General features: G+C 44.1%; 1 protein-coding gene across 3 annotated transcripts in view; it reads left to right on the forward strand.

The window, feature by feature from the left end:
- The first annotated feature begins 2,421 nt into the window (after positions 1-2,421).
- Positions 2,422-15,070, forward strand: part of LOC140734504 (interferon-inducible GTPase 5-like) — a 30,958-nt gene continuing 18,309 nt past the window's right edge. The window contains exons 1-3 of one of the 3 annotated variants that reach the window (XM_073058557.1): positions 2,422-2,535; positions 11,177-11,279; positions 11,409-11,539. In XM_073058557.1, coding sequence (XP_072914658.1) covers positions 11,520-11,539 — 20 coding nt within the window. In that variant the 5' untranslated portion in view covers positions 2,422-2,535; positions 11,177-11,279; positions 11,409-11,519. The remainder of the gene's footprint in view (positions 2,536-11,176; positions 11,280-11,408; positions 11,540-15,070) is intronic. The other 2 variants (XM_073058558.1, XM_073058559.1) reach the window with 2 other exon arrangements.

Raw genomic sequence — 15,070 nt, forward strand, 5'->3', positions numbered from 1 at the left:
CTTTGGTGAACTTTCCTGATCATATAGGATGTGTTCCAGGCTCATGACAAGTTGTGAGAGATGTGCACTCCTAGGAGTTTGAACCTGCTAACAGTTTCCACTTTTGTGCTGCTGATGTAAAGAGAGGTGTGACTAGTGCAAGTTCTCCTGAAATCAATAACCATCTCCTTTGCTTTGGTGACATTGAGGAAGTGGTTATTAGCCTGGCACCAGGATTTTAGCTCTTCCAGCTCCCCTCTCTGTAGGCCATCCCATCCATCTCATTGTTGTTGATGATGAGTCCCAGCACTGTCATGTCATTGGTGAACTTGACAATGTGATTACTATAATGTCTTTGTCCATGCCGTCACGTGTGAGCAGAGTGTACAGTTAATGGGCTCAATACACAGCCCTGGGGAGGATCCCATTTTGAGGATGATGGGGAGGAAGGTGCAGTTGTGCATCCTGACTATCTGAGGTCTGTTGGTTTGGAAGTCCAACACCCAGTTGCACAGTGGTGTATTTAGACAGAGGAGTAGGAGTAGCAGTTTGTTCACCAAGGTCTGGGGGACAATAGTGTTGAATGCCAAACTGAAATCCAGAAACTGCATTCTGATAAGTGTTTAGCTTGCTAGGTGTGTCAGGACCAGGTGCATGATGGGTGATATGCCATCTGTTCTGGAGAGGTTCTTCCAGTAAGCATGTTGATGACTGTCTAGTGTGGCAGGAATGGAGTTTCTGATTACCAGCTGTTCAAAGCACTTCATGATGATTGGTGTCAGTACCACTGGGCAGTAGCTGTTTAGTTGTGAAGGTGTGGAGCTGCTTGATACAGGGATGATGGTGGCTGGTTCAAAACACGTGGGGACAGTAGCCAGGATGAGTGATGTGTTGAAGATATCCCTGAAGACATCAGTGAGTTGTGTGAACACTCCCTGATAACTCGACCCGGGATATTGTCTGGCTCAGCCGCCTTAGGCCAAGACCACCTTGGTCTTGTCCTTCTTGGTGCCTAAGATGAGGTTTCTCCAGGGTCCTCTACGATCCATTCTGTCACTAGAATTTAAGGCAGTGTCCCAGGATTTTAGTAGGAAGTGCTCCTCAGTAATCAGCCAGGGCTTTCAGCTGGACATTGAGATGACCATTCTTGAGTCACCAACGTTGTCTACACACTTACTGATGTGGCCGGAGACAACTGAGGTATATTCCTCAAGGACTGTGTCCTCCCAGTTTCTGGCAGATTCTTTGAACATCTGCCAGTTCATCCGTTCAAAGCAGTCCTGAAGCATGGCGATTGTCTCATTCGGCCATGCAGTTATGGTCCTCTTGACTGGTTTCTCCGTTCAGCAGTGGTTGGAATGCTGAGATTAACATTATGGAGATGGGCTAAGAGAGAGTAGGGTGAGAAATCGGGATAGCTTTGTAAATGCCATGTCGGTTTCTATAACAAAAGATGAAATCTGTCCCCCCCCCCCCCTCCCCGTGGCAATGGTAACGTGTTGGTGGAATATGGATAATATGCAGTCCAACCAGTTAGGATACTCCCCACTGTGCTTCTATAGAAGTTTATCTCTCACATTATCTTATATTTATAGAAGTCTCTCATGTGCTATTCAACTCCTCATGTTGTCTCTCCAGCTGAACTGGGGTCAATTTCGAGTGACCCATTCACGAACCAAATCGCATGTCTTTGATATAGGAGAGGAAACTGGAATACACTAATAATACCAACACAGTGACGGGAAAACATGCACATTCCACGCACAGACATCATCGAAGGTCAGGAGGACAGGACAGCAGCACCTCCCGCTCTGCCATTGTGCCACTCCGCGTCATCTCGCTGCCTGCAGGCAAAGATTGGTTTGTTTTCATTGCGAATGGGATTGAATATTGTGCAGTCATGAGCAAATGTCCAACTTCTGAGTTAGCTCTGACTTTAGTGGAAGGAAGGTTATTTATGATAATTTGAAACTAGTCTTACCTGCCTCTAGGACCTGATGAAATCCTATATGGATATAATGATGCTCGATTGATTTATCTGCAAATCCCTGTAAACAGGCTTCGATCCTGACACAGGGCAGTTTGAATATTCTCTTTGTGATCCTGAGAGTTTCCCCAGTGGCTGATATGGCATATTATATCCTAAAATCATAATGACACTTTCAACTAGTTGTCTGCAGTAAATTATCCTCAATGTAGCTGGATGGCTGAAGAATTGAGGAAGGTATAAATCGATTGTCAGGTGTGACAGAGTACGTTGCGTTGATTTAACTATTGTAGTTGATAGGGATCGTTCTGTATGTACACGGTATCTGAGGGCACCATCAACACTCATCACACACTGAACCAGCAGGTTGAAAAGAATCAAGTCACCCGGCAACAAGTAATCTCATGCACATCTTTATTTGTTATTGGATAACACCCATCAATCTGTCCAATCCATGAGAGGTACACAGTGTGAATGACCGCGGAAGCACAGAAATACAAATCGCAACGGACTGCAGATCAAAGCGGACATTCACTGACGGAGCCTCTTTGCTCAAAGATCCAGTGCAGGTAACGACAATAAATTAAATGACAACTGAGTATATTTATTACTGTTACATAATTTTAATATTATTCGATTAAGAAAATTGTGGGCGAGTTTGCAAGCAGGGTCTCGGTGTAAACGACCGTAAAGCCAATATATAACGCTAACAAATTGAGAAAACTCCTGAACAGGTGCTACTTTTGTCCTATTTTCTACTCTTTTACTTTAATGTAGGAATTTTACATCAGGGATCTTCGGGTTTTCGAGTGAAATTGAAGTTGAGCAAGTAACAACAGCAGAAAACTGCCCTAAATTGATAATCAGAATCAGGATTTATATCACTGGCGTATGTCGTGAAATTTGTTAATTTAGCAGCAGAAGTGCAAAGCAATACATGACAAATGTATGAAAAACTGAATTACACTGAGTATATATGTGTATATTGACTAATTAAGTTAAAACAAGTAGTGCAAAACCCAACAAATAAACAATAGTCGGGTACATAAAGAGGTTCGGGTGTTTCCAGGAAAGGAGAGAGCTGGGTGACACAAAACACGATAGAGTTAACCAAGGGGTGCTGCGGTGTAAGAACGTATTGCAAACCGCCCAGGAAACAAATGAGGGAAACAAGTTGCAACTTATGTTTAGTTCACTTTTCCAGTCTATCTGACTATTTCCAGCACTGAATGAGATGTCATTTCAATACCGCTTAACACAAGGTACAGAGACTAACAAAATCCTGTCACCCGCGGTCTTTGAGAAGAAGGTGTGAGGCTCAGCGGTTCTCGGGCTTGTCTTTCAAGTTTCCATGCGGACCAGGTGCCCATGGAGAATTAGAACACAGTTCATATTGGCTGTCCCGTGCCTTCCTGAGGAAAGTTTCCGAGGAAGTTGCTGGAGCCGTCTAGCAGAGCGTTGCTGGGATTTCAAGTGCGGCGTTGTTATTTTAAGATTTAGTTAAAGGAGAGAGAAACAAAATATATTAGAGGAGAAATTTCGGGGACATTGCTAAAGTGGTAGGTGAGAAGTTGCAAATCCAGAAGGCATAGGTTTGTTCTGAAAAGCACGATGTTTATTTGGAGAGAAACTGAAGTGGAGAGTGGGTGGGTGTTATCCCGTACCTGGATCACTTACCAGCAAAGATAGAGAGGTCCACTGAAGTCTGATGGTACCATTTTTAAACGTTTTTATTTATAAAGGGGCACAAAAGTAAGGTTAATACAAACATTCAGATAACATACGTCGTCAATTCTCAATCTAAAGCGCAGGTACAGTAATAAACAATAAGAAATAAGCTCTATCGTTGTCTAGGGGTAATATATATATTGTCCGATGTATATCTAAAAGTCTCTTGTGATCACTGCAGTTCCACCAGCTGCCTTCTTTTGGGTGTCGCGGTAGTGCACTTTGTTGGAGATAGAGAGATAGGGATAGAATGGAACAGATACCCGGCGGGTTTTTCCAACCTTTAGGAGTTCGATTCGTCGGAGTCTCATTGGGGAATGGCGCTCACTTGTGGCCTCTCCTGTAGCTAAAGCCATTCTTCCGTGGTGAGATCGCCAATCCCAGGCAAGGAAAAGATGCACACGAACCCCCCCCCCCCCCCCACCGGCTGTCGCTATTAAACGCTGTCACAGGATTTCTAGCGTGTCTTCTGGTGCGTCTGGGGGGCCGTCTTTACAACCCCTCTTTTATCTGATCTCACGGGGTCTCAGATGTCAATCAGGTTGGGATGATGCAATCTCTCTCCGTCTCTCCACCCACATTGCCCTGAGGGTATACACGTAGTACAGTTCCCAATTCACAAAGGTGTCTCCAAGAGACAATGACCACAGTCGCCAGCTTTTGCCTCGCCGTGAAACGAGGGACACCGCACGTATCTTTCTCTTCTCTTGGGTCATTGACCCCCCCTTCACTAGGGCTCTGGCGATTCTCACAAAGGAGGGGGCTGGGATCATAACACCTCCCCTCTTAAAACGTTTTTACCAGCGGTTAAAACGGAGTGGTACAGAGTCTTACAGGGTTTTAGGATCTAACATAGTACAAAAGCTTTTCTTTTAACTACAGAGCTGTACCATCATACATTTTTCAGCATCTAAACAGTTAACAATTACAGTGGCACTTCCTTTAATATGGTAACATCTTGTCCCTGACTAAAGGCTGGTAGCATCAGATTTCAACAGGCAGGGTTCCAAGGGGGTTGTCTTTGTTATTCACATGCTTTGTCAAAATCCCGTACAGCTGGTTTTTCTATTTAAAAATGGCGCCCCCATTAGCCGTCACCTCTTTTCCGGTGAGTTCCTACGTGGGGGACCTGGGTAATTTGGCGAGGTACTCTCCCGCCTTTCCGTTCCATAAGGGTTATTCTCTCAACACCGTGTCCCAAACTTAAATCATCGTGTGAATTTCCACCCAATTCTTTAATGTTACACAGGTAGCTAACCCTTTTGTCAAGACCATGCAAACTGATGGGTTTCAGTTCGAACCTTTCCCTCCGGCCGCATTTAAATTTCGGCTTTTTCACAGCGCTCTCTTGAATAACAACAGCGTGTGGGGCACCTTTACATTCCAAATCAACCTGTAATCGATGCGCAGGCACCGCGTTACCAAGCCCTCGTTTCTGTAACTTGGTTGCTTCTTCTGCCACCAATCTAAACTTTAAATTTTCTTCATTCGATTTGGGAACTACAAACTTCCTGTTCCCTTCAATAATAATGTTTATCCCCCCATGGTCGAGTTCCACTTTAAGGTTCACCACTCCTTTGTGTACCAACACCTGGGAACCCTCCCTTCCCCCAATTACCAAGGTTAACCCTTTCTTCACTGAACCCAGTCCATCTGACCCACAGGGACTGCATTCCTTTTTAACTGAATCAAATACCTCAGACTTTTTCTGAGCTCCATTACTAGGTACAGTACCACGTGCATCCACATCTTGGACACACTCAAACGGGACATCTGCCTCTTCCAGGCTTTCAATATCTGTACCCTTTTCAAATTCTAAATTCCCCTGATTCTCCCAGTTCCTCTCTGGGCAACTCCCTTCCGGAGTAAACTCAACCCCACGGGCTGAAACAACCTCGTCTGCCAACCCAGCAGACCTCTCCAAGGTAATGGCATCCTTTTCATCTAGGACTGCCTTCATCTCATTATCGGGAACACCTTGATAACTCTCAACTTCTTCAAACAGGGCTGCCACCCCCGACAGATCATCCATGTCCAACTCTGGACCTTTTAACAGCTTTTTCCATTTCTCATCTTTATTTCCTACCTCTAGGACCTTTCTCTTCGCTAAGGGAAGATCTAGCTCCTCTCCCTTAACCCCTTTCACTTTACTACTCTTTGGTTTACCACCTTCAGAACCCTCATGGCACAGGGTCAGTAGGACCGTCTCGGCCAAATCAATACTGGCCAGATTTAAACTGCTCGCTTTCTCAGCTGCCTTTCTCGACAGGCTGCGAATGCTCGCACCTGTGGTACAGACTGGAGATGCGAGGGGCGGGGCTGCAATCCTCACAGGCTGTTTGGGCCGTGTCACCCTTGTCCAAACCTGCCTCCCGGCTAAATCATTTCCGAGGAGGACGTCCGCGTCAGTTCTCGGGAATTCTGATGGCACCCCTATTTCGACTGGTCCAGATACTAGCTCACAATCCATAATTACCTGATGTAGGGGCACCATTTCTATTCTTGTACCTATCCACTTCACGGCGACCATTCCCCTTCTCCGACCGAAATCTAGTATCTCAAGGCGGATCAACGACAGCTCCACCCCGGTGTCTCACCAGATTCGGACGGGAATGGGTGGGTCTCCCCCCTTCACGGACACGGTTCCGGGTGACAGCCAAGTCTCTGACCCTTCTCGTACTCTGTCTACCTGGGGCTCTTTCGTCGATTTACTGATTACCACGGCACACCCGATAGGGACCGCTGCTTTCCCTTTTTCTGGCTCCTTTCTCGGAGCAAAGCACCTAGAGGCAATATGTCCTCCCTTTCCACAATTAAAACAGGTCAAGCCCGGAAATCTCGGGCCGTCTGGCCTTTCCCCCTCAACCTTACCACTAGCTCCCGGCGGGACCTCTGCCTCAGTCGGCGGACTTTCTCGGGCGTTCCCACGGTCTCTCGGGTAACCTTTTGGCGAGGAAAACTTTGTCCTGTGGGTTAGGGCATATTCATCTGTGAACCTAGCAATTTCCGAGATGGACTTATTCGGCTTCTCATTCAAATACATCCGGATCTCCTCCGGAACACACCCTTTTAATTCCTCAATCAAAAATAACTCCCTGACACCTCCAAAAATCTAAAAAAGAGGGTGGCATGGCTTTACCTAACTTTCGCTTATATTACTGGGCAGCTAATATACGTTGTGCTGCCTTCTGGTCTTTCTTCCACGGTCAACCTGAGTGCCCTAACTGGGTGGCAATGGAGTTGAGCTCCACTAAAGAATTATCTATATCTGCACTTCTTGGCTCTGCACTCCCTAGCAGTCTGCCCAGATCAATAGCTAATCCTCTGGTTAGACACACTTTGCGTATATGGGCTCAGTTCAGGAAATGCTATGGTTTCCAGGGGTTTTCCGTTTCTAGCCCTGTCGCACATAATCACCTTTTTTTACCTACCACGTTCGATTCAGCATTCCATGTTTGGTACAGGAAGGGCATTAGACATTTTGAAGATCTCTTCATTGATAATCGCTTCGCTTCTTTTCAACAGCTCTCTGTTAAGTTCAACCTGCCTAACGCTCACTTTTTCAGATATCTTCAAATCCGACACTTCATTGCTCCTTTAATTCCTAACTTTCCTGAAATGCCTGCGAAAAATGCTATGGACCTATTTCTTTCCATTAATCTACTAGGTAAAGGTTTAATTTCAATTATCCAGGATAAACTAGCAGCCTTACGATGGGCCCCGTGGATAAAATTTAAATGGCCTGGGAGCAGGATTTAAATATCTCCTTATCCAAGGAGAGCTGGGAATCAGTTCTCAAATTGGTTAACTCAACCTCTCTTTGTGCTCACCATTGTCTCTTACAGTTTAAGATTGTTCATAGAGCCCATATGTCTAAATCTAAACTATCTCGATTCTACCCTGGCATTAGTCCGCTCTGTGATAAATGCAAGAGGGGCGTGGCCTCTCTCATCCATATGTACTGGTTCTGTCCTAGCTTGGAGAAATTCTGGAAAGATGTCTTCACTACATTATCGGGTATTCTGAATCAGCACCTAGAACCTAACCCCTTAATTGCTCTGTTCAGTTTTTGGGGCGAGGCAGATTTATGTCTGGGTCCGACCCAATGCCGAATACTATCCTTTGCCTCTCTCCTGGCGAGACGCTTGATCCTCCTTAGATGGAGAAATGTTGCCCCGCCCACCCATGCGCAATGGCTTAACGACATTATGGCCTGCTTGGACCTCGAAAAAATTCATTATTCAGTTCTCAATTCGGATGTAAAGTTCCATAAGATCTGGGGGCCTTTTATCGAGCACTTTCATAACCTTCCTCTTGACTAGGGTTTTTTTTTCTTTTCGGTCCCTTGCTTTCAGCTCCCTTTTTTTTTCTGGTAGTAGGCATTATTATCCTCTGTTGCTAAGTGTATTCACAGTCTGGGAGTTTGACTGTCTGGACTTATACTCTCTATATTGTGTGGTGGTTGGTCTGGAATTGTTTTTTTCTTGTGTTGTGGGGTTTGGGGAGGACACTAAGCTCACTTGTCTTTAATTTAGGTGCTTTTTTGTTAAATTCTCTTCCTTTGCAGCATATTGTTATTGTATGCTTAACCTTGCTCTGTATTAATGCTCCTCATAGGGATTTGGAGTTTTTAATTTTGTAAAATGTTTTGAAAAACTAATAAAAAAATAAAAAATAATAAAATAAAAATAACTCCCTGATACGCCCATAATCCCCATCCACCTGTTCCACGGTGCACCAACGGTCCAAGAGCACACCCTTCTCATGGGCTAGCTCGGTATACGTTTGATTCCACCCTTTCCATAAATTTCTGAACCTTTGTCTATAAGCTTCAGGTACTAGCTCGTAACTCCGGAGAATGGCCTCCTTTACTTTGGCATAATTCTCCGCTTCCCCTCCCTCGACGGCCAATGCCACATATGCTCGTTGTGCCTTCCCTTTTAACACACTTTGTAACAACGTCACCCACTGCTCTTTGGGCCACTTCTGATTTACTGCCACCTTTTCAAAAAGCAAGAAATAACTATCAACATCCGACTCTTTGAATGGAGGTACTACCCTCAACTCCCGACTAACATTAAACCTCTCCTCTCGATCTAACCCTAGATCTCTTCGCTCTTTCTTTAACTTCTCCATCTCCAAGTCATGTTCCCTCTGTTTCTGTTTCTCCTCATACTCTCTTTGCTTTTCAGCTCGGTCCTGCTCTCTCTCGGCACGTTCCTTCTCTTTCTCGGCTTGTTCCTTCTCGATCTCGGCTCATTCCTTCTCTTTCTCGGCTACTTTTAGCTCTTTTAGCTGAATTTCATGCTGTCTTTGCTTTTCAGCTTGGTCCTGCTCTTTTTGCACCTCTAACCCCTTTAGTTGGAGCTCCTGGTCCCGTTTCACCTCTAACTCCTTTATGTGGAATGCCTGCTCCCTTTGTTTGTCGGCCCTTTCTTTCTCTTTCTCCGCCCTTTCTTTCTCTCTCTCAGCCCATTCTTTCTCCTTCTCAGCTGCTTCCAGCTGCTTTATTTTAAATTCATGTTCCAACCTTAATTTCTCCAACTCTAGCTGATCCATCCCACTAGCTGGTACTTTTTCAGGGATATTTTCCAACTCCTCAGCTGCAAACACCTTCTTCCCAATGTAATACTGAGTTATGACCCTTCTCACTTCCCACTTTTTCATTGATGACCTCACCTCTGTGAGGCTTAACCCCTTCGCCAGATTTACCAAGTCTAATTTTGTAACCCCCCAAAGTCGGGTTTTTCATAAATTCATCCACGTCCATCTTTGCTGTTTTCCCGTCTGGCTACCCGCATACCAGATCCAAATTTTTTGACTTTCAAACCCAATTCACTGACCTCCCAATTTGGTATCAAATCTCGAGATGAGGCCCCAAGTTGTTACGTATCCCGTAACTGGATCACTTACCAGCAAAGATAGAGAAGTCCACTGAAGTCTGATGGTACCATTTTTAAACGTTTTTATTTATAAAGGGGCACAAAAGTATGGTTAATACAAACATTCAGATAACATATGTCGTCAATTCTCAATCTAAAGCACAAGTATAGTAATAATCAATAAGAAATAAGCTCTATTGTTGTCTAGGGGTAATGTATATATTGTCCGATGTATATCTAAAAGTCTCTTGTGATCACTGCAGTTCCACCAGCTGCTGTCTTTTGGGTGTCGCGGTGGTGCACTTTGTTGGAGATAGAGAGATAGGGATAGAATGGAACAGTTACCCGGCGGGTTTTTCCAACCTTTATGAGTTCGATCCGTCGGAGTCTCATTGGGGAATGGCCGCTCACTTGTGGCCTCTCCTGTAGCTAAAGCCATTCTTCCGTGGTGAGATCGCCAATCCCAGGCAAGGAAAAGACGCACACGAACCCCCCCACCGGCTGTCGCTATTAAACGCTGTCACAGGATTTCTAGCATGTCTTCTGGTGCATCTGGGGGGCCGTCTTTACAACCCGTCTTTTATCTGAACTCTCGGGGTCTCAGATGTCAATCAGGTTGGGATGATGCAATCTCTCTCCGTCTCTCCACCCACATTGCCCTGAGGGTATACACGTAGTACAGTTCCCAATTCACAAAGGTGTCTCCACGAGACAATGACCACAGTCACCAGCTTTTGCCTCACCGTGAAACGAGGGACACCGCAAGTATCTTTCTCTTCTCTTGGGTCATTGACCCCCCCTTCACTAGGGCTCTTGCGATTCTCACAAAGGAGGGGGCTGGGGTCATAACAGTGGGGTACAAAAGATAGTTGGAAGCTAACACTCAATTCCCCCGGCCTGTTTGGTTCCAGTAAGAATAACTCTTATCCGGATAAGCATTGGAATCGCCGAAGTATAGAAGTCGTTCAGTGTGTGCCTTCAGGCTCCTGTCCTTCCTCCCTGATGACAGCAATGAGAAGAGGGCATGTCCTGGGTGTTGATGGATGCCACCTTTTTGAGGCATCGCTCCTTGAAGGTGTCATGGCTGTTTGAGAGGCTAGTGCCAATATAACTTGCTGCAGTTTATTTCGATACTGTGCAGTGGTCACCCATCCACCTCCATACCCAATGGTGATACCCCCAGTTATAATTCACTCCACAATGTAACATTGTCTCATTGTATTCTTACTTATCAATGCTTTATGGATAAAAAACTGACAAATCTCATCCTCTTGATTCAGTTTAGTTTTTAACTATATCTTTAGTATTCCATTCTGTTCTGTGAAGACAGAAAAAGTCTTCAACAAGTCAGCTTTTTATTTTAATTTAATTGCAATTTCACGGACATCTGTTGTCTATGAAAATAACATCTTCCTGTGAGTTGCTGGGAGTGTGAGTGAAAAATGCTCTTTTTCCCAAAGCGATTGCCTGGGCTTTCCATTGAGACAGTAAGGGGACATTTTACAGTACATGGGTTTCTGTCACTTCACTTAAAGGTGGTGACTGATTTATGATGATGTTTGAGAGTCCAATAATTTTGACCATTCCCATTCACATTCAGTTTTCTATGTCCTGACCTTCATGATTGCACATTCTTTATTGGAACATTGAGGAGGAAGCACGACTGCCCTTACAAACTCTTTCTTCAGGTTGAATAAGGCAAGGTGAGTAAATGCAATTGTGTATTTTCTAGTTGCTTGCATGAAACCAAATGTTATTAAAGACAATTTGCCTCAGAATCTATGATACGTCTGGGAGAAAGAAAGCACAACTCATTCTGTCTTCTCCTCTAGAAGTAGAGAAATCACTCAACAAAAGACAAAAAGGCCCCCCAAGCATCTGGATAAAGCTCTGTAGTCACTGGATCTTTATACTGGCCAGCCAGCGAGAGACGGAGATCAGGAATGGGAGGGTCAAGCTCCAGGTTGGTCAGAAATTACTCACGTTGTTTCTTCCCAGCTCTCCTGCATCAACAAAATCTGCTGGAGCAGAAGCGGTACAGTGCTCAGCTTTCTCTTTAAACAGGACTGTGCTGGCTCTCTGGCAGATCAAATTCGTTTTATTGTTTTTTGAGATGTGGGTATTGACATCAAAAACAGCAGTTATTACAAATTCCTAACAGCCTTGAGCATATACCTGGGACTTAACTTCTTGAAAATCTGATCCCATCTTGGGTTTGGCCCATGATTTCACCACAATAGACCTGCCAACACTAAAGGAACAATGGTACATTTCCTCGTAAGCATGGTGCATGACGGAGATGAAGATACATGAGGAAATGTTATCTCACACTAAAGCCTGGTGGACTTTTTATTGTAGAATAGCATAAACAGGCAGCATCTTTAAATTTTGTGAGTGGCATTTGCTTCTTCCTCTGTGTGGTACTGGTGGAAAGTGTGGCTGTTTTGGGGAGCAGATGGTGCACCAGTACAACTTCTTGAGTGCTGCTGGAGATTGATTCATGAAAGGGAAATGAGGGGTAATCCTGCATGCATCTGACTTCTGCCTCACAGGAAGTAGAAGGCTTTTGGGGTGTCAGGAGGTTTCAATAAGATTCCCCCCATTCTTCTAAACTCCCATGAATACAGGCCCAGAGATATCAACAACTTCTTATACATCAACTGTTTCAGCCTCGGTACATTCTTGTGAATATACTCTGGTCCCTCTATGATACTAGCGTATCCTTTTATAGATATAGGGTCCAAAATTGCTCACAATATTCCAAATGCAGTCTGCCCAATGGCAGATAAAGCCTCAGCATTACATCCTTCTTGTAATATTCTACTCCTCTCAAAATGGATACTAATGCTGCATTTGCCTTCCTTACCACATTAGAAAATAGTCTACATCCTTATTCCTTCTACCAAAATGCCTGGTACTACACTTCACTGTATTCCTTCTGGCACTTATTTCTCATTTCCTGGAATGTCCAAGTCTTCTGCAGAATCCCTGTTTCCTCAACACTGACATCTTTTGAACATCATTAGTCACTGGCAGCCAAGCAAAAAAGGAATAAAGAGCTGATGGTTCAGATCGAGACCCTTCATCACGACTGATGAAGAGTCTCAGCCTGAAAGATCAGCTCTTTATGCCAGAGACGTGTTCCTCCAGCATTTTATGTGTGTTACATTTATTCCCACTCTTTACTTTCTGCCAGTCAGCCAATCATTTATTCATACTGGTATTTGTTTTTGGAATCCTATCTTCTTTTTGTACAGCACCTTGTCAAAGGCCTACTGAATATTCAAGTAGCAACATCTACTGTCTCTTTGTATATCCTCTCTGCTGTTTTCTCAAAGAAAATCTGATGTGTCAGGCAAGATTTTCCTTCAAGAAACCAGTAGGAGTTCTATTTTATCAGGTATCCTCAACTACCCTGAATCCTGATCTTTAATAATGGACACCAACATCTTGCCCAACCACTGAAGTCAAGTTAACTGACAGATAATTTCCTGTCTTTTGCCTCCCTCCATCCTGAAATCCTTCCAGAGATGAATATTTCTTGAAGGATCATTACTATTGCTTCACAGATTCTTTAACACACTTTTAAAAATCTGGGGTGTAGATCATCTCACCAGGTGTCTTACCCACCTTCAGACTTCTCAGCTTCCTAAGCACTATCACTATATAAGAGGAACAAAAACAATAAACAACAGGCCAAATAGGGTCGTTGACTAAAACGCTCAAATAAACAATGAAGCCTACCCTGCAACTAAAAGAATAACTAAGAATAAAACAAATCCTCTCATCTTCAGAATCAGCTGACTCGACAGTCCAATTGCTCAGCCAAGGTGGAATGCAGAAAGCGAAGTGTAGCTATGTCCATATCCAAGTCTCGACAGATACTACGACAGAATGAATGGAGTTAAATACTATCATGGTGGGAGATTTTAAATTCCCAAATATCGATTAGCATCTCCCTAGTGCAAGGGATTTAGATGGGGTGGAGTTTATTTGGTGTGTTCAGGAAGGTTTCTTGACACAATATGGAGATAAACTACAAAAGGAGAGACTGTACTTGATTTGGTATTGGGAAATGAACCTGCTTGGGTGTCAGATCTCTCAGTGGGAGAGGACTTTGGAGATAGTGATCATAATTCTATCTGCTTTAGAACAGCATTGGAGAGAGATAGGAACAGACAAATTAGAAGAGCGTTTAATTGGAGTAAGGGGAATTATGAGGCTATCAGGCAGGAACCTGGAAGCTTAAATTTGGAACAGATGTTCTCAGGGTAAGGTACGGAAGAAATGTGGCAAATGTCCAGGGGACATTTGTGTGGAGTTCTGCATAGGTACGTGCCAATGAGACAGGGAAGTTATGGTAGGGTACAGGAACCATGGTGTACAAAGGCTGTAGTAAATCTAGTCCAGAAGAAAAGAAAAGCTTACAAAAGGTTCAGAGAGCTAGGTAATATTAGAGATCAAGAAGATTATAAGGCCAACAGGAAGGAGCTTAAGAAAGAAATTAGGAGAAGCAGAAGGGGCCATAAGAAGGCCTTGGCAGGCAGGGCTAAGGAAAACCCCAAGGCATTCTATAAGTATGTGAAGAGCAAGAGGATAAGACGTGAAAGAATAGGACCTGTGAAGTGTGACAGTAGAAAGTGTGTATGGAACCGGAGGAGATAGCAGAGGTACTTAATGAGTACTTTGCTTCAGTATTCACTAGGGAAAAGGATCTTGGTGATGGTGATTGTAGGAATGACTTGCAGCAGACTGAAAAGCTTGAGCATGCAGATATTAAGAAAGAGTATGTGCTGGAGCTTTTGGAAAGCATCAAGTTGGTTAAGTCATCAGAACCAGACGAGATGTACCCCAGGCTACTGTGGGAGATGAGAGAGGGGATTGCTGAGCCTCTGGTGATGATCTTTGCATCATCATTGGGGATGGGAGAGGTTCCGGAGGATTGGAGGGTTGTGGATGTTGTTCCCTTATTCAAGAAAGGGAGTAGAGATAGCCCAAGAAATTATAGACCAGCGAGTCTTACTTCAGTGGTTCATAAGTTGATGGAGAAGATCCTGAGAGGCAGGATTTATGAACATTTGAAGAGGTATAATATGATTAGGAATAGTCAGCATGGCTTTATCAAGGGCAAGTCATGCCTTATAAGCCTGATTGAATTTTTTGAGGATGTGACTAAACACATTGATGAAGGAAGAGCAGTAGATGTAGTGTATATGGATTTCAGCAAGGCATTTGATAAGGTACTTCATGCAAGGCTTATTGAAAAGTAAGGAGGCATGGGATCCAAGGGACATTGCTTTGTGCATCCAGAACTGGCTTGCCCATAGAAGGCAAAGAGTGGTTGTAGATGGGTCATATTCTGCATGGAGTTCAGTGAGCATTGGTGTGCCTCAGGGATCTGTTCTGGGACCCTTACTTATCATGATTTTTATAAATGACCTGGATGAGGAAATGAAGGGATGGGTTAGTAAGTTTGCTGATGACACAAAGGTTG

Source organism: Hemitrygon akajei, chromosome 10, assembly GCF_048418815.1.
Source record: "Hemitrygon akajei chromosome 10, sHemAka1.3, whole genome shotgun sequence".
NCBI classification, from domain to species: domain Eukaryota; kingdom Metazoa; phylum Chordata; class Chondrichthyes; order Myliobatiformes; family Dasyatidae; genus Hemitrygon; species Hemitrygon akajei.